Source organism: Amblyraja radiata, chromosome 4, assembly GCF_010909765.2.
Source record: "Amblyraja radiata isolate CabotCenter1 chromosome 4, sAmbRad1.1.pri, whole genome shotgun sequence".
Taxonomy (NCBI): domain Eukaryota; kingdom Metazoa; phylum Chordata; class Chondrichthyes; order Rajiformes; family Rajidae; genus Amblyraja; species Amblyraja radiata.
The window spans coordinates 76913106-76933993 of record NC_045959.1 but is presented as its reverse complement, the minus strand read 5'-3'; the positions used below and the strand labels follow the sequence as shown (position 1 = coordinate 76933993).

Sequence of the window (20888 nt, the reverse complement as noted above, 5' to 3'; positions counted from 1 at the left end):
ACTGCCAGTCTTTTTGAGGCAGCGACTGCGATAAATCCCCTCGATGGAAGGAAGGTCAGAGCCGATGATGGACTGGGCAGTGTTTACTACTTTTTGTAGTCTTTTCCTCTCCAGGGCGCTCAAATTGCCAAACCAAGCCACGATGCAACCGGTCAGCATGCTCTCGACTGTGCACCTGTAAAAGTTAGAGAGAGTCTTCCTTGACAATCCGACTCTCCGTAATCTTCTCAGGAAGTAGAGGCGCTGATGAGCTTTTTGATAATTGCGTTAGTGTTCTCGGACCAGGAAAGATCTTCAGAGATGTGCACGCCCAGGAATTTGAAGTTCTTGACCCTTTCAACCATCGACCCGTTGATATAAATGGGGATGTGGGTCCCCCTCCTCCTCCTTCCAAAGTCCATAATCAGTTCCTTGGTTTTGCTGGTGTTGAGGGCCAGGTTATTGCGCTAGCACCATATGGACAGTTGCTCGATCTCTCTTCTGTACTCTGACATCCCCATCAGTGATACGCCCCACAATAGTGGTGTCATCAGCGAACTTGATGATGGAGTTTGCACTGTGGTTCGCTACGCAGTCATGGGTATAGAGTGAGTACAGCATGGGGCTGAGCACGCAGCTTTGAGGTGCTCCCGTGCTGATTGTTATTGAGGCTGACACATTTCCACCAATACGAACAGACTGTAGTCTGTGGACGAGGAAGTCGAGGATCCAGTTGCAGAGGGATGCGCAGAGACCCAGTTCTGCGAGTTTGGTAACCAGTTTGGAGGGGATGATTGTGTTAAATGCTGAGCTGTAATCAATGAATAACAGCCTGACATATGAGTTTTTGTTGTCCAAGTGGTCCAGTGCGGAGTGGAGGGCCAGCGAGATCGCATCCACCGTTGATCTGTTGTGGCGGTACGCGAACTGCAGTGGGTCCAGGTTTTTGTCGATGTAGGAGTTGATTTTGCTCCATGATCAACTGCAGTGGGTCCAGTGTCCAGGGTCCATCTGCCCTTTGATACCGTGTGCTCTCATCTTCCTTAGCAGCCTAATTTGTGGTCTGCTAGCAAAGGCTTTCTGAAAACCAAAGTAAACAACATCTACTGATCTATGATCAGGACCCTGCTTCAAACTGACTGGAGTGGGAGGGAGAAGGTTTGAAGAGAGGTGGGGCCGGGTGATCAGTTACTTTTTCCTAGACATATTGTGCAAAGGGCTTACTTTAATTTTATTGCCAACTTAAGGAGTTTTCCAAATTTCCTTTTTGCCATAATTTGTTGGAACTTTATCTGCCATCAATTAATTTGTATTATACTTTGGTCATGTGATCCTATAATATAAAAATAAAAGAAATGCTGAAAATGTTCAGATGGCATCTGAAGGGAGAGAATCAGAATAAGCATTTCAGGCCAGTGCACTCTTGTCAGACCTCGATACAAATTTACGAATCACTAGAAGTCGCACATAGGAAAGTGAGGCCATAAATGTGCTGCAAGGGAAGATATTGACCAAGTTAACACTGATTCAATTTTCACAACCTGAACAACTTGAAGTAGCTTGTTACTATCCAAAGGCACAAGATATGCAAGTTGTGGCCATAGTAATCATTGGTTCAGAAGATCAGATGTAAAAATATTAACAGCATAAAACATTTATCAAATGTTTCTTTGCTTCCAATTTCATTCTTTCCAGATAGAAGAGTTTAGAAGGGTACGTTCTCACATAAAGGGAGCAGAACTACCTGAAGGATGTGATGGGATTTTAGGAGACAACTTTAGACCAACACAGCCACTCAGTGACCGAATCATCAGATCTGCATTCCAATAAAGAATCAGCAGTAATAAACATAATCAGCTTCAGGTAACCTTCAAACTTTCCTGCTTCAAACATGCTATTAATGCTTTACTCAAAAATATTTGCTGGAGTCTGGTCGCCACAGGTTTATTTAAGTTTTTGTAGACCTTTTGCACTCCTGGACAAGTTTGCCACATACAGATATGATTGTCCTTAAATTGGAGATCAGTACACTTCTACTTTTATTCTTTGCTGAAACATTGTGAATAAATCGACATTAAAGAAAATCTCAACATCTCTAAACATTGGAGTAAAATTCCTCACTTGTGGTATCTTAAGATTTTCATAGTAAATGTGTGTCCATTTCTTTAAGTTGCATGAACATTTTATTCAGAACAGGTAAATAGTGTACTGTGCTCAATTTTTTATTTGACTAATGCAGTTCAATGCGATGTTATCCAATTTTAGATAGTAGGTTATTATCACTTTTTTTGTATCAAACAAATTAAATAAAACCCCAATTATTCCTGTTTTGGGGATGTTTTTTATAGTTTCTTTTAAAACACTTCGTCAGTTAATAACATAATTTGATCAACATTCAAATGAAATCATTTTGACTTTATAATGAAAAGTATATCAGAAATTTAAGTGTGTTATAATTCTTCATCCTGAGATGTAAAGTACAAGTGACTTAAGGATTTTTAAACTGTGTTTAAACAGTTACACATTGAGTTTGTGTGTTTTGTCTTGAAATTGCTCTTTGCATTGCAGCCATTCCATTTGAACCAACTTCATGCACTTGAAATGCTGTATAATGTTGAGGAAATTTAAACTGTCTTTAATTTTATCATTGGGGTTTGAGATGGGCTGGAAGGTCATAAGTGAAGGGAATAGAATTAGGCCATTAGGCCCATCTGGTCCACAACACCATTCAATCATGGCTGATCTATCTCCCTCCTAACCCCATTCTCCTGCCTTCTCCCCATAACCTCTGACTCTTGTATTAATCAAGAATCTATCTGTCTATGCCTTAAAAATAGAAACATAGAATAGGTGCATGAGTAGGCTATTCGGCCCTTTGAGCCACCCGCCATTCAATATAATCATGGTTGATTATCCAAAATCAATACCCCGTTCCTGCTTTCTCCCCATATCCCTTGAAATATCCACTGACTTGGCCTCCACAGACTTCTGTGGCAAAGAATTCGACAGATTCACCACCCTCTGACTAAAGAAATTTCTCATGTCCTTCCTAAAAGAATGTCCTTTAATTCTGAGGCTGTGACTTGTAGTCCTAGACTCTTCCACTAGTGGAAACATCCTGTTCACATCCACTCGATCCAAGCTTTTCACTATTCTGTGTGTTTTAATGTGGTCCCTCCTCATTCCTCTAAACTCTAGCGAGTACAGGCCCAGTGCCGTCAAATGCTCATCATAGATTAACCCAATCATTCCTGGGATTATTCTTGTAAACCTCCTCTGGACCCTCTCCAGCACCAGCACATCCTTACTCAGATATGGTGCCCAAAATTGCTCACAATATTCCAAATGTGGACTCAGCATTACATCCCTATTTTTGTATACAAGCCCTCTTGAAATAAATGCTAGCATTGAGTTTGCTTTCTTTTCTACAGATTCTACCTTGCAGATTAACTTTTTTGGAATCCTGCACCAGCACTCCCAAGTCCTTTGCACTTCCGATTTCTGGATTCTCTCCCCATTTAGAAAATAGTCTAGGCCTTTGTTCCAACTACCAAAATGCATGACTTCACACTTTGCTACAAAATATTCCATCTGCTGATGGAATGAACATCAGCAGAATGAATTTCCAAGTCTAGTTGATGTGTGACTGGCGAAAACATGGTGAAAGTATTCTTGTACATTAAGCAGTTTGAGATTGTATATTTGAAGATTAATGCATTTCTTTGTTTCCTGTACTTGTAATGCTTTTTGAAACATTTTAAACCTTTTATGTTTTTTTGATGTTCTGCAAGGAGCAGTAAAATATAAAGCTGAATAGTGCATTGATTTTAAATTAGTTTAATTGCTATTGGCAAGCTGTGCATTAATGATTGAACATTATAACATTTACAAATGCTAAATAGGAACACAAATCTAGGGATGGAAATACTTAAGGCAGACTTTTTCAATGGGTGGATTAAATGGATTCCTTTCATGTTAGCTTGTTCTGATTTTGAGATGATTTGCTTCATGTGGGAATAGGCTGGCTTCTACAGAGAAGACTGATAACATGCCACATTGAGGTTAGTTGGTGGAATGGGGTTACAATTTTGTATTTGACTGCCATCAAATCACAATCCATTGAATCTAGCTTCTGGCCCTGTCAACCCATTTAAAAATAGCCTCTGGCAGTTCCTGTAAAAACCCTGATGTAGGTCACTAGGATTTAATTTGCATATTGGCCTCTTGCCTGAAATAAAGGAAACCTCAGTTATTCATCTTGTGATTCTACCTGTTTCTTTTTATTTCCACATTGTGACTGGGCTGAGGAATTCTTATGTAACATCCTTAAAATATCCAGGATCCTTTTTCGTCTTTCTCCTTCAGTCTAATTTCTTTCATGGCTGTAGCCTCTTGGCAGTATTTAAGACTGACCTATAACTGTAAAGCTGTGAGTGCAGAGCTGTCTATATCCTCAATTTGCTGCTCCTTATGATTTTGTATAATCTATAAAAAATAATTGCTTAAATCCGTTTCCAAATCCTGAATTCCTTTGACTTTGGGAGTATTACAACAACTGTAATACTGTTGTTGTAACTTGGCATTTTTATAAGCTGCCAATGAACACTTGATATTTGCTTATTTGTAGTTTCAAAAGTTCCTGGACATTTTGCATCTGCACTGTATGACTTGGCTGCAAAACAGACCTTCTGTTCGAAGCTTTGTCATGGAAAAATATTATCAGGCAGGTAGAGAAAAAGATTCCAAAATCTCAAAGCCTCCCTGGGGAAATGAAAATGCACTGACCTTTGGAAATCCTTGGCCCTTGGACTTTGATCTCTCAAAATGGTAAGGGAACATTTGTGGTGTTCTGAACATAAGAATTTGTGCATTCGGAGCGTACAGATGCCACGCTTTGTAAAATAAGCACATTACCTCTCAGATTGTTTGCTTGTCTGCCCTGTGGCAATGTTTGTGGATTCTACATTGGCATCTTCAGTTAGTTCATAACCCACAAAGCTAGAATGGGAGCAAGTTATCTTTGATCCTGATGGACTATGAAGAACAATAGGTTATGGTTGGTTAATTAGTTCGACTGGTTCTTCAGCTTCTTGGCTAGTTTATTTTTGCAGCGTCTAAACTCCAACCCTTGCGATTGTTTAAAAAAAAAACCTGTTTTGCCAAATTTTATGTCAAATTTAAATTCCAAGGAGATGTCTTCATCAATCTGGTTTCTAACCTTAGGCACTAGGCTGTGGGACCGATATGTCTGAGTTTTGACAACAGTTTGTTAATGTTTTGTATGATTTTTGCTTTCATCCTCGAGTTGTTACTCCTTTTCTTTTGGATTTTCAGATATTATCAAATCATTCTTGGCGTTTTGTAGTAGAGAAGCCAAGTGTTTGTAAATATGCCTTCATTAAGGTGGTCTTCAGGATTAAGATAATCTTGTAGGATGGAAATACACTTTTCAGTCCAACTTGTTCATCCTGGCCAAGGTGTCTGAACTAGTCCTACTGGCTTGCTTTTGGCCCATATCCCTCTAAATCTTGTCTATCCATGTACCTGTCCAAATGTATTTGAAACATTGTAATTGTACCCGCATCTCCTACTTTCTCGAGCAGCTTGTTCCATATACTCGTCAACCTCTGAGGAAAAAATCTCCCTCTGGTTTCTTTTAAATCTTTCTCCTCTCACCTTAAACCTATGCATTGTTTTAGACACTCCCATCCTGAGAAAAAGATTGACCATTCAGCTTATCTACACCACTTTATACTTTTATGGAACTCAAAGATCACCCCTCAATCTTCTAGAGAAAACTGTCTCAGCCTGTCCAGTCTTTCGTCAAAACCAGAGCACTCCAGACCTGATAACATCCTCGTGAAACACTGGAGGGGGACTGACATTCTGGCAGGCAGGTTTGCTAGGGCTACACGTGTGGGTTTAAACTAAATAGTGGGGGGGAGGGTTTGACAAGTTGGGAGTATAAAGATGGAGTTGAAGGGGAAGTGGCTACAGGAAAAATTACAAAACATTCTCGAATTAATGGGAAGAAAAGCTCGAGAATGGACCACAGAGTAAGGTCAGGGCCAATTGCGAACGGTGCGAGGGGGGGAAGTGAATACGGAGGTCAAAGTGCTGTATATGAATGCGCGAAGTATAAGAAATAAGGTGGATGAGCTTGAGGCTCAGTTAGAAATGGGCTACTATGATGTTGTGGGAATTACTGAGACATGGCTGCAAGAGGGCCAGGGCTGGGAACTGAATATTCAAGGTTATACTTCCTATCGAAAAGACAGACAGGTGGGCAGAGGGGATGGGGTTGCCCTGTTGGTGAGGAATGAAATTCAGTCCCTTGCAAGGGGTGACATTGAAACAGGAGATGTGGAGTCAGTATGGATAGAACCAAAGATCTTATAGCGGAGCAAGATAGGCTACTCCTGCGAAATGCAATGGACTGACGTGTAGTACGCTATGGAGGGGATCATGGGCATTTTTCCACGCCCATTTTAGTAACCTGAGCCTACCCGACCCGACTCGCAGTGTAATCAATGTTGTGGGGCAACAGTTTGTGTGGGTTAGATTCATAAATCTGTCAGTTCATACTTCTTGTCAACAATAACATTTGATTCTGGTAATTGTCTTTTTTAATGTTTTTTAAATCATTTATTTTTAAATGGTCCACAAGCAGTGTTTTGAGTTGATTTTGTAGTAACCGGAACCGACCCGACTCGCAGGGTGATTGACATTGCGGAACTTTTTGTGTGTGATATAGGGTTAGATTCATAATTCTGTTAGTTCATAATTCTGGCACTCCCTCTCCCCGCTGCCCCGCACTCTCTCTCCCCGTTGCCCCGGGCCCCGCACTCCCTCTCCCCGCTGCCCCGCACTCCCTCTCCCCGCTCTCTCTCTCCCCGCTGCCCCGCACTCTCTCGCCCCGCTGCACCGGGCCCCGCACTCCTTCTCCCCGCTGCCCCGCACTCTCTCGCCCCGCTGCACTGGGCCCCACACTCCTTCTCCCCGCTGCCCCGCACTCTCTCTCCCCGCTGCCCCGGGCCCCGCACTCCTTCTCCGCGCTGCGGATCCAATCTTTGGCCGGAAGCAAGAGGGCGGAGCAAAATGGCGGAACAAGATGGCGGGGGCAAGTTGCTAAAATGAGTCATAAAATCGCCCATGAATCCGCCCATGAGCGTACTACACGTTTGCGTGAGAGTAATCCATCTTGCTCCGCTATAGGATCTTTGGATAGAACTAAGGAATTGTAAGGGTAAAAAGACCCTAACGGGACTAATCTACAGGCCTCCAAAGAGTAGCCTGGACAAAGGGCGCAAGTTGAATCAGGAGTTAAAATTAATGTAATGCTGTGGTTGTTATGGGAGATTTCAACATGCAGGTAGACTGGGAAAATCAGGTTGGTACTGGACCCCAAGAAAGGGACTTTGTAGAGTGCCTTCGTGATGGATTCTTAGAACAGCTTGTATTGGAGCCTACCAGGGAGAAGGCATTTCTGGATTTAGTGTTATGTAATGAACCGGATTTGATAAAGGACCTCGAGGTTAATGAGCCATTAGGAGGCAGTGACCATAACATGGTCAGATTTAATCTACAATTGGAGAGGGAGAAGGGTAGATCGGAGGTGTCAGTGTTGCAGTTGAATAAAGGGGACTATGGGGCCATGAGGGAGGATCTGGCCAAAGTTGACTGGAAAGATACACTAGCAGGGATGACAGTGGAACAAAAATGGCAGGTATATCTAGGAATAATACAGAAGGTGCAGGATCAGTTCATTCCCAGGAGGAAGAAAGATTCCAAGGGGAGAAAGGGACGACCATGGCTGACAAGGGACGTCAGGGACAGTATAAAAATAAAAGAGAAGAAATACAACGTAGCAAAGATGAGCGGGAAGCAAGAGGATTGGGTAATGTTTAAAGAACAACAGAAGATAACCAAAAAGACAATACGAGAAGAAAATATGAGGTACGAAGGTAAGCTAGCCAAGAATATAAAGCAGGATAGTAAAAGCTTATTTAGGTATGTGAAGAGGAAAAAATTAGTTAAGACCAAAGTTGGACCCTTGAAGACTGAAAAAGGTGAATTTATTATGGGGAACAGGAAATGACAGATTAGTTGAACAGGTACTTTGGATCTGTTTTCACCAAGGAGGACACAAACAATCTTCCTGATTTGGTACTGTCAAGAGGATCTGGGGTGATGAAGGAACTGAAGGAAATACACATTAGGCAGGAAATGGTGTTGGATAGACTGATGGGACTGAAGGCTGATAAATCCCCAGGGCCTGATGGTCTGCATCCCAGGGTACTTAAGGAAGTGGCTCTAGAAATCGTGGATGCATTGGTGATAATTTTCCAATGTTCTATAGACTCAGGATCAGTTCCTGTGGATTGGAGGGTAGCTAATGTTATCCCACTTTTTAAGAAAGGTGGGAGAGAGAAAACAGGGAATTATAGACCAGTTAGCCCCACATCGGTGGTGGGGAAGATGGTTACGGAAAGCAGGTCTCCCCACTACACACCTACGAACTTTTTATAGGGGGACAATCGAGAGCACATTAACCTACGGCATCACTTCCTGGTTCGGGAGCTGCAAGGCATACGAACGGCACCAACTAGACAGGATTGTGAAGACCGCCAGCAGGATTATTGGTGCTCCATTCCCTTTCCTGCTGGGCATATACAGGAAGAGATGTATCAGCAGAGCCATCTCCATCATCAAAGACCCCTACCACCCATCGCATCACATATTCTCCATCCTGCCATCTGGGAAGAGGTACAGGAGCATTAGCTGCAAAACCAGCAGGATGCTCCTCAGCTTCTTCCCGCAGGCTATAAGATTGATAAACGGACTTTGCCCCCTGCCAAAGTATCGCGTGCCAAAGTATCGCGCACCAACCACCAACCTGGACACACTGCAGCAGAGCGATTGTCGTGCCTCTGCCGATCGGAACGCCTGTTGATGTTTAGTAGAGAGTAGAGTGTTTAATTTGTTCATGATATATGTACTTTTATTTCTATTTATTTTTTACTGCACACTGAATGGACACTGGTTGAGCAACGTTTTTTTTGTTTCCTCTGGGTACGTGAGTACTCAGGAAAATGACAATAAAGATATACTATACTATACTATAAATTTGCAGATGACACAAAGCTGGGTGGCAGTGTGAACTGTGAGGAGGATGCTATGAGAATGCAGGGTGACTTGGACATTTTGGGGGAGTGGGCAGATGCATGGCAGATTAAGTTTAATGCGGATAAATGTGAGGTTATCCACTTTGATAGCAAGAACAGGAAGGCAGATTACTATCTAAATGGCGTCAAGTTGGGAAAAGGGGAAGTACAACAGGATCTGGGGGTCCCTGTTCATCTGTCTATGAAAGTAAGCATGCAGGTACAGCAGGCAGTGAAGAAATCGAATGGCACGTTGGCCTTTATAACAAGAGGAATTGAATATAGGAGAAAAGAGGTCCTTCTGCATTTGTACAGAGCCCTAGTGAGACCACACCTGGAGTATTGTGTGCAGTTTTGGTCCCCTAATTTGAGGAAGGACATTCGTGCTATTGAAGGAGTGCAGCGTAGGTTTACAAGGTTGATTCCTGGGATGGCGGGACTGTCATATGCTGAGAGATGGAGCAGCTGGGCTTGTACACTCTGGAGTTTAGAAGGATGAGAGGATATTTCATTGAAACGTATAAGATTGTTAAGGGTTTGGACACGCTAGAGGCAGGAAACATGTTCCCGATGTTGGGGGAGTCCAGAACCAGGAGCCACAGTTTAAGAATAAGGAATAAGCCATTTAGAATGGAGACGAGGAAACACTTTTTCTCACAGAGAGTGGTGAAGGCAGGTTCTCTAGATGCTTTCAAGAGGGAGCTAGATAGGGCTCTTAAAAATAGCAGTCATGATATGGGGAGAAGGCAGGAAAGGGGTACTGATTGGGGATGATCAGCCATGATCATATTGAATGGCAGTGCTGGCTCGAAGGGCCAAATGGCCTACTCCTGCACCTATTGTCTATTCACAGTGTTCTTGACAAATTTATTTCAAATTTTCAGTTGCTTGCATTATTTTGGAGCCAGCCTGAAGGAAATAACAGTAGCTGAGAAGGTAGTTTGGCTGGGGGATGTTGGCATTTATCAAGGTGCAGGTGATCCTTGTGATTGCCTGCCTGGATGAGTCTTATTGCTATAACGTCTTGCATTTGTCTCTTTGACAAGAGTATGCCAACACCACTCTACCAAAGGTTTACGCATTTGCTAATATTGGTATCCAGGAGGATTAGTTTGTCTCCCTGTGGGATACTTGCTAGGTTTTATTCAGTTCTAAATAGAAATCTTCCTTGCTTTATATATGGCATTGGAGTTTATGGAATGATGACTGTAGGATACTGATTCAATTTGAGTGAGCCGATGATTCATGAAATGTTAGATTATCCCAGCGGGGGAGATGCAAAACTCATGGGGTGAGCTTTGCTATTGTTTATACAAAGCTCACCCCATGAAATCTGTGCTTATCCTTTTGGTTTGCTGTTTGAGATATACTCACTATCTTGTTTTTTTGGAATAACCAAATACCGTCCATCATATCGCGAAAAGGATGATGTTCAGAGATCACAGCTGAGCTTGTCCACAATAGTCCTGATGTTCCAGATTCTAAACATGATATTTGAGGAGTAAGAGTTGCCTGTGCAGAATTTCCTTTATTGTGGGATGGCTATTAAGTGAGCTTAACAGAGTTAAATATTGATCCAATGGCAAGCAGTCCATAACAATTCGAAACCAGGTTCTGCAACATCTTGTACACTGCTACTGCTTGAGCCCCTTTCATTCATCCCCAATCCTTCCCACCCTCAATTCTGCTCTCCTTACATAGACATAGAAACATAGAAATTAGGTGCAGGAGTAGGCCATTCGGCCCTTCGAGCCTGCACCGCCATTCAATATGATCATGGCTGATCATCCAACTCAGTATCCCGTACCTGCCTTCTCTCCATCCCCTCTGATCCCCTTAGCCACAAGGGCCACATCTAACTCCCTCTTAAATATAGCCAATGAACTGGCCTCAACTACCCTCTGTGGCAGGGAGTTCCAGAGATTCACCACTCTCTGTGTGAAAAAAGTTCTTCTCATCTTGGTTTTAAAGGATTTCCCCCTTATCCTTAAGCTGTGACCCCTTGTCCTGGACTTCCCCAACATCGGGAGCAATCTTCCTGCATCTAGCCTGTCCAACCCCTTAAGAATTTTGTAAGTTTCTATAAGATCCCCTCTCAATCTCCTAAATTCTAGAGAGTATAAACCAAGTCTATCCAGTCTTTCTTCATAAGACAGTCCTGACATCCCAGGAATCAGTCTGGTGAACCTTCTCTGCACTCCCTCTATGGCAATAATGTCCTTCCTCAGATTTGGAGACCAAAACTGTACGCAATACTCCAGGTGTGGTCTCACCAAGACCCTGTACAACTGCAGTAGAACCTCCCTGCTCCTATACTCAAATCCTTTTGCTATGAAAGCTAACATACCATTCGCTTTCTTCACTGCCTGCTGCACCTGCATGCCCACTTTCAATGACTGGTGTACCATGACACCCAGGTCTCGCTGCATCTCCCCTTTTCCTAGTCGGCCACCATTTAGATAATAGTCTGCTTTCATGTTTTTGCCACCAAAATGGATAACCTCACATTTATCCACATTATACTGCATCTGCCAAACATTTGCCCACTCACCCAGCCTATCCAAATCACCTTGCAGTCTCCTAGCATCCTCCTCACAGCTAACACTGCCCCCCAGCTTAGTGTCATCCGCAAACTTGGAGATATTGCCTTCAATTCCCTCATCCAGATCATTAATATATATTGTAAATAGCTGGGGTCCCAGCACTGAGCCTTGCGGTACCCCACTAGTCACTGCCTGCCATTGTGAAAAGGACCCGTTTACTCCTACTCTTTGCTTCCTGTTTGCCAGCCAGTTCTCTATCCACATCAATACTGAACCCCCAATGCCGTGTGCTTTAAGTTTGTAAACTAATCTCTTATTTGTAAACTAATCTCTTACCACTTGCATTATTCCTGTTCTTCCAATTGCTTTTCTTTTGAGACATTTTTTACCCCTTTGATTTCTCTTTTAATTGTCTGCTCCACATACTTCGGGTTCAAAAGTTCAAGTTGGTGAGCAGCATAAAACATGTCGTAATTTTTTTTAAACATTGCCGAATGGAAATAGAAAAATGTAATTTGTGACCAAATAACTTTACCAGAAAAGGAGTGAAATATAAATTTAAGCATAACTTGCATTAAAAACTGCCAAAGTAATTGGACTAAAGAAAGTGCAGTCAGAGCTTGGAGGTTAGGTAGCTCCATCTAGTGTTGGAACAATTGAAAAGCAAGCATAACAGCACAATTTCTTAAGCAGTCCTTTGGTTTATGGATGATTTGCATCCACTCCAGTTTTTGTGAGTTGTGAGATGACCTTTTTAGTTGGACGTAGCTCAGCGCACCTCATAATGCAGTACTATAAAGTTCTTGGCAGTAGATCCAACTCCAAAAATAATGTAAAAGTGTGAACTTGACAATCTTGCCTAATTATTTCTCACTTGAGAAAAAATTAGATCCTTCGCATTCAGGATTTTAAAAATGAAGTGGAGTGTAATGATCAATAATTGTTAGCTTTACTCCCTTGCGGCCAAAAAACATTTAATTTTTTTGTTAATGTTTCATTTCTTTCCCAGTGTTTATTTGGCTTTCCGCAACCAATTTTAAATTTGTTTCCTCGTTGTGCTTCATCTGCTTTTTGTCAAGAAGCCCCAATCTTTCCTTGTCCCAGTGATGCATGCCTGCCACCATGTTTGAAGAAAGAACTTGTTATCATTTTATGTTCTGCTGTGTAGCTATGTCGGGGAAACAATACTGGCTTTCGTTGTGTCTCAGTGATGTTATTCCTGTCTGGATAGCCTATTTACTGAAATAGCCTTTTTTCTTCATGCTGCTCGATTCCGACATATTCTGCCCGGTTCTGGCAGATCTGCTGAACTTGTAGACAATAGCCATATGGATGTAATCATAATATGCCACTTGTTCTTGAACCTGTGTAGCATACTAGGGTCTGTCTTGGTAGGATCTTTCTCCATCGCTGCTGTGCCCAAAAACAGGATCAGTGCTTCTAGATGGCTGGTGTATGGAAAATAGAGGGAAAAAGAATCATGTTGTAAAGTAAAACGATTTTAGAGGCTGGTGATCAACCATGCAAAAGTCAGGAGTCATGGAATTAAGTTTGAAAGGTATTTGTAATACATTAAATTTTAGTGGTAGGGTGTTTGATTTAATTTTCTTTAAATTTGTACCTCCTGCTCATAGCACCCCCAGAGTTACCTGACAAATGTGACCAATATAATGATCAACTGATATAAACATATATTTTAGGTAGCCTTATAGAACTTAAACAACCCTGTTTACTGCATTTTTATTTTGTACATTGGAGTTTTTTTTGTACATCTGTATTTGGTTTCTGATGACAGCTATGGAGTTAATATGTTTTTTAAATTAACCGTATTGATCAGTAAGGGTGTTATGAGGAGAAGGCAGGAGAATGGTGTTGAGAGGGAAAGATAGATCAGCCATGATTGAATAGGGCCACTTGATGGGCCAAATGGCTTAATTCTGCTCCTGGAACATATGAAGTTGTGAACAAATGTTTTTGAAAGTCAAGTACGACCATCTGAAATAACCAACAGTGCAAAGAATTGATGATCACAATTTTAGTGGAAAAATTGAATGTTTATTTTTAATAGTTTAAAAGTTGCACTAATGTCATGGGAAATTGCTGTTGAGTTAATTAGTCTTTGATTATGATAGCCAAGACATTGCAAAGTTTACTGCAACAATGATCACAGAAAATGAAGAATATCAATTTGGTACCATGTTAATATTGATGGTTCGGCTTAAATTTACAACATCAAGATAAAATTGAAGACAGGGTGGTAATCCTGAAATGGGGGCCATATGCAAACCATTTTTTTTACAAAAGAACAAATGTAGGGCATCTAAATAACCTTCATGATACTTAATTTCCAAAGTGTAAGATGAAGCAAGAACTCGCCAAAACACTTCAATTTAGAAATGCATCTTGTTTTCCTGACTGAAGTGATAAGCAAGAACCAAGAGTGTTTGATTGTCATATGTATTGGCAACGGCACAATGAAATTCATGTTTGTTGCTTGGCCCGTTGGCACAAAAATACAATCAATATTACAATAAATTAATAATAATCAGTAATACTAGGTAACCATAATTGTACATACCCAAAGCCTGTAGTGCAACCAAAGGTAAAGACCATAGGAGATCATGGTTGTCCAGGTAACGGTTAGTGTGCAGAGTTAAGAGCCTGATGGTTGTTGGGAAGATGTTCTTGAACCTGATATTCATGGTTTCCGGCTCCTGTATCACCTTCCTGATTGTACTAGTGAGATGAGAGCATGGCTGGTATGGTATCGGTCTTCAATGATATTGGCTGCCTTTTTGGGGCAGCCTGTAGATCCCTTTGGTGGGGAGGTCGGTACTCGTGATGAACCGTGCAATGTCTACCTCTGCAGATTTCTTCATTCTTGCGTGTTTGTTACTAAACCAGACCGTGATGCAACCAGTCAGTTTAATTTCTACCATACACCTGAAGACGTTTGAGAGAGTATTCAGTGATGTACTAAATCTTGTAAGGAAATAGAGGTGTTAAGGTCCTGTCCCACTTACGCGACCTTTTCGGCGACTGCCGGCATCCATCATAGGTGCCGAAAATTTTCAACATGTGATAAATCAGCGGCGACGAGAAAGACGCTATGACTCTTTGGAGACCTCTCACGACCATAGGAGACCTCTCACGACCATACAGGCTGTATGGTCGTGAGAGGTCTCCTATGGTCATGAGAGGTCTCCAAAGAGTTGTAGCGTCTATCTGGTCGCCACTGAATTTTCAACATGTTGAAAATTTTCGGCGACCTATGACGGGTGCCGGCAGTCGCCGAAAAGGCCCTTAAACCTTTTTTTATTGCTGGGCCCAAGAACGATCTTCAGAGAATGCATGGCCGGAATCTTGAGGTTGTTAACTCTCTCCACCACAATCCCATCCTGGCCATGAAGATGGGGTTATGGATCCTTGGTTCTCATTTCCTGAAGTCAACAATTGGCTTGTTGATCTTGCCAAGATTGAGAGTAAGAATGACATTCAATCAGATTATCAAACTTTCTTCATCTCTTTTCTACATCCAACAATGGTCGTATCATCAGCGAATTTAAATATGGGGTTGGAGCTGTGTCTTGCTACAGAATCATGAGTTTGAAGAGAGCAGAGTAGGATACTGAACGCACAACCTTGAGGTCCTCCAGTGTTGATGGTTATTGAACAAGAAGTGATGAGTCCAGTTCATACTGATTGTGATTCCCCTGATTATCCAATTACATAGGGATGAGCTGATACCCAGTTTTGAGTTTGAGAAGTTTTGAGGGAATAATGGTGTTGAATGCCAAGCTCTAGTTGGTGAACAACAGCCTGACGCATGTGTTCTTATTGTCTTAATGATCCAATGGAGAATCAGCGAGATCACATCCCCTGTTATTCAATTGTGGCACTAGCCCAATTGTAGTAGGAATAAGAATATTTCATAAATGTTATTGTGATAGTAGCTATGATTTTGCTTTGTTAATTGAATTAATGTAATATTAACATTCGGGCAACATGGTGGCGCAATGGTAGAGTTACTGCCTTACAGCACCAGAGATCCAGGTTCGATCCTGACTACAAGTGCTTGCCTGTATGGAGTATGTACTTTCTCCCTGTGGGTTTTTACCAGGATCTCCAGTTTCCTCCCACATTCCAAAGACATACTGGTTATTAGATTAAATGGCTTGGTATAATTGTAATATTGCCCCTAGTGTATAGGGTAGTGTTAGTGTGTGGGGATCGCTGGTCGGCTTGGACTCTTTGGGCCGAAGGACCTGTTTCCACACTGTATTTCTAAACAAAATGAAACTAATTCTTAATGTAAGTGCTTCATTTCAATTATCTAAAGACACATCTAAATATCAGCATCTCTTTGAAGCACCAATATCTGCTGATTCATTCACCAGAGAAGACATAGACAGAGAAGGTGGAATGGTAGCTTCCTGTAATGAAACAATGCCATGATTCTGCAATGGGTTCAAAACAGATGAAATATTAATTTGGTAAGGCATGAATTGCTATGTTTTGACCTTTTCTTCAGAGGCCTTTAGTTCAAAGCATTTATTTCTTGCAGTTGTAATTACATACTCTACATGCTGGGAAATGTTTTGTCCATCTGATGAATTTAAATAAGTTAATCCAGCAAATTTTCATTTTCTTTAACAGAAGATGTTTAGAGGCACTTTACATTCTAAGTGACACACCATATTACTATTATATTATTAGATATATGTGACTATCATATTGCCATGGATGTCAAGAGGACATGACTTCAGAATTAAGGGACAGAAGTTTAGGGGTAACATGAGGGGAACTTCTTTACTCAGAGAGTGGTAGCTGTGTGGAATGAGCTTCCAGTGGAAGTGGCGGAGGCAGGTTCGATTTTATCATTTAAAAATAAATTGGATAGGTATATGGATGGGAAAGGAATCGAGGGTTATGGTCTGAGTGCAGGTAGATGGGACTAGGGGAAAATAAGTGTTCGGCACGATCTTGTAGGGCGGAGATGGCCTGTTTCCGTGCTGTAATTGTTATATGGTTATATGGTTATATTATATAGTCTGCTAATGTTTTGGTTTTCTTTCTGGGATGTGAGCACAAATGTAGGACTACAGCATTTTTAAGGTGAAAGCTCGCCCTGATATTTATAAGACAACGAATGGACAGAGAAGGTAATGTCTGTGGCAACACTGCCCACATTTTGAATAAAATTTATAATCATCCAGTTTGATTTCAATTTTGGTGGCTGTACATCTTGCACTGACCAGAAAGGTGCTGCAATTATGTTCAGATTTGCCATACAGGGTCCAGTCTTGAGAGTTTGGTCTGGTCTCAAGTGGCTTGTAAGGGAGAAAATAGGATTGGTAATTTCTCATGAGCACCTTGAACATTGGTTGGATGTTTAGAGAAGAACAAAATACTCCAGTGATTTGTTTCCACATTGAAAGAAGATCTAATTTTTCATATTATCTAGATTACTTGCAAGATTTGACTTCACTTTCGAACCTTACCAATGCAATCATGTTATTGTTGGGAGGAGTGGGGGAAGCAAATTTGTGGAAGCATTTGTGTGTGCTTTGTGTGGAAGCATTTTGTATGTGATTTTAACCATCGATGGCATGTATGCACAGAAATATTTTGATTGTTTCGAAGATATTTTGCTTGATAAATTGTCTTAAACTTCGTCTCATAAATGCAGTCCTTAAATTAAAAGCAGAATTGGCACCAACTGGTTTCTGTACACAAGGACATCAGATTAGTCTAAATGTACAGTTGAGTGCAGCGTCCCTTTCCTGTGATTTCATGAAGAAACGGTATCCGCATCATGATTTGCAAATTGTAATTAAGAAAGAAAATTGACCCTTGCATTTCCTTCTCCTTGCATGTCACATTGCCCTTTCTTTCCTACAAATCCCAGAAGAAAATATTCCCAATTTAGTTTTCATATCTTGGGATGTTCCAAAGTGGTTTGAAGCCAATGAACTACTTCTGAACTGAATAGATTGCAACACTGGGAACCCAACATAACATAACCACATCAAAGTACAAGGTGAATGTGTGGAGAAACAGCTGTTTTGTGAAGATCAACAGAGCTGTTTTTAAAGAGGTGCAGAATCCAGAGGCAAGGGTTATGGTATTTGATTTATTTATTCTTCTTGTTCTTGTGTCCTAATTTAATTAAAACTTGCATTATATATTTGAGCCAATTTAAGAGTTTGATAGATTTGCCCTGAAAAGGCCGTCGCCTTTGTCCAAATTTGCAGGTCCAACATCAGTGCAATGTTTCTTTGTATTTTAAGCTTCTGATTTTTGTTAGATTGAATTGATCTGGTATGGGCAAGATAAATAACAACGTAAACTATTTCAGGCCCTTAATTGTTGTTGTGTCCTTAAGGCCAGAATTTTGGAATTCTTTGTGTTCAGAATAAAATAGTATGGCTCTCTCACTGTTTGCATTTCATGCAAACCTGATGGGACCTTGTGATGCACAAACACTGAACGCTTAAAGAGATATGTATGTACTACACTGTTTCAAACCCAGTTGAATAACACATGGATAAAAATTATTGAATAATTTGTAAGACAATTCTACAGTGGCAGACTCTGCTGATATATTGGAACTGTTTTCTTATTATTCCATCTGTCTGATCAGTTAAATGAACAGGGTGAACTCCACTGAGGAATTTCTCAAGCATGAATGTGCCATTCTTTTTTAACAGGGTGAAGACAATGAGCCCACAGTATCCCACTATATGAGAAATGGATCTTTCTGAAGCTGCTGCTCCTTCAAAATACAAAGCATGTTTTGTGTTGCCTTCTATAATTAATGCAGTATTGAAAAGCAGCTGTGGCAGTTGGTTTGTTCTCATAGTCCTGTTAAATATTCCGAAAGAAAGAGCTGATGCACCAGAACAAGAGCTCATTCTAGGTGCCCAAGCTTCATATAATTGTTTTGTAGTCTGTTTATGCATTTGGCTTTTGTAAATAGTTGTTCGTAAATGTGCAAAATTTCTATCATGTATTTAATATCATTTAATAGTGATGTGCTTTTCTGAAGTTCCTTATGAGCTTGACATATGGGGTACTTGCTAGCTCTTTGCTGCTTGGGAAAGTAAGACCTCGCAATTTAGTAGGGCCAAAAGATAAGTTTGCTCCTAGACAATACCAATGTGATTTAAGGGTTATCTGCATGACTGAATATAATTGCATAGAATGCAAGAAAAAAGAACTTGTCAATCCTTTAAAATGACTGATGATTTCAATAGCCATTTGATTTTCCTCTGGTTAATACTAAACACGCTATTTCAACATTTTCCACCAACTTGTACTTTAAAGTTAATGCAAATTATACACGGAGGGGAGAGAGATATTCTGCAGTGAATTTTCTCCAATCAAAACATTTTTTTTGTAATGAATGTGATTTTGATTCTGTTATGAGATACTAATATAATTTATAACAAAATGGTTTGAAAAGTCTGCATATTGAAAGACTCCTGAATAATTCCCTAATTCATGATTTTTTTTTGTGTGCGTGGTGGAGGAGAGGAGATGGGTGAACCTGAAGGTGCAGTCGAACTACATGCTCAAAACTGTGGAGGGGGCAACATTTTGTTTAAAAAATGCAGTATTCTGTAATTTATCATTTAAATGCTTGGGCTCAACTGAATAAACACAATATATTCATTGCACTTTGTACAATCATTTTAAGGCAATTTCATTGAATGCATTGGGAGGTATGACAAACGCAAAAAACAAATTTGAAGTAAAGGACTTAACAAAATTAAAGCCAAATTGCAAATTTGTGGTTGCAATTATTCAAGCATAACTCCAAAATTTAATGTAAAAGCTGTTGCTTCTATAAAATGTCTTTGTAATGTGAATCAAATCTACATATTTTTTCACATTTGTTCTCTTTCATTCCATTGGGATTTGAAAGATATACATTAGCATATGTACGTGGTGAATTACTTAAAAACTATACCAAATTAATTGAATGTCCTGGCCAATTTATCTACATCAGTTAAACTGGGTGGAGAGTCTTTAATTACTTCCACATAATGAACTGGAGACTCTTGTTTAGCTAGTTTTTAATAATTTGTTTATATTAGAAAAGATTCTAGTCTAGTGTTGTGAGAGCGTCAAGTTTTGTTTCTGGTCAGAGTATTTTAACCAGTAGAGATGCAAGCTGCATTTTTCTGCCAGCTTTTAAATGGTGGAGAAGAGCATGATGCAGTAGAATGAAATAATAATAATATGTCTTTAACTGATCACATCTACATTGGCTAGTGTTGAATTTATAATGGGTTGTTTGGGGGTCAGATATACACATTCATGAGCTAATCTGACAGGATTTTATTAATTGGTTGGATTGCGATGCTTATGGGTGCTGGTCTTCAGACAGCTCGAGGCTTGTTGCCATGCATGAGTTAACTTGTTCCTGACTTTGGCACCTTAATAATCGGAGATATTTAAAAACAGTCAAAATAGGTGCAAGTAATAAGAATTGAAATACAAAAATCTACTTTAAATTATTTCTGTGTAGAAATTAATTAAGAACATTAAGATTAATTAAATAAACCCCTTGTCAATCTAGTGCAACGTAGAAGACTGGAAGGAATTGGACATGGGATGCTGCCACATCTGACATTCTGCTCTGCTGTTGGACTGATGAAGATCTCAAAGGTGTTAAGATGAAAGATCAGATATATTTTGTTCACAGCATTATAGCTTCTGGTGCTGCCTATTTATTAAATGGGAGTGCCAACCTGGATTGACAGAGGTGTTTATTTTGATATTAATGCTATTTTAATCTTAAAGTAATACATTACATTTTCATTTGCACATTTAAAGTTTATTTCTATGGTTTTTATATCTTAAAGAGGCAGCTCGGTGGCACAGCTGATAGAGCCACTGCCTCACAGAGCCAGAGACCCAGGTTCAATCCTGATCTTGGGTGCTATCTGTGCATAGTTCGCACATTGTCCCTGTGACTGCGTGGGTTTCCGCCGGATGCTCCTGTTTCCTCCCTCATCCCAAAGATGTGGTTTTGTAGGTTAATTGGTCATTGTAAATTGCCCCTAGTATGTAGGGGATTGATGAGAAAGTAGAATAACAAAGAACTAGTGTGAATGGGTGAAGTGCCTGTTTCCATGCTGTATCTCTAAAGTCAAATATAAACATTAAAATATATGTAAAAAGGACTCGGATAAGA

General features: G+C 40.5%; 1 protein-coding gene across 2 annotated transcripts in view; it reads left to right on the top strand.

The window, feature by feature from the left end:
• Positions 1 to 20379, top strand: part of ca8 (carbonic anhydrase 8) — a 62481-nt gene extending 42102 nt beyond the window's left edge. The window contains exons 9-10 of one of the 2 annotated variants that reach the window (XM_033019777.1): positions 1675 to 1842; positions 20271 to 20379. In XM_033019777.1, the coding sequence (XP_032875668.1) occupies positions 1675 to 1809 (135 nt within the window). In that variant the 3' untranslated portion in view covers positions 1810 to 1842; positions 20271 to 20379. Of the gene's footprint in view, positions 1 to 1674; positions 1843 to 18396; positions 19350 to 20270 lie in introns of those variants that run through there. The other variant, XM_033019776.1, reaches the window with a different exon arrangement.
• The last annotated feature ends 509 nt before the right edge of the window (positions 20380 to 20888 follow it).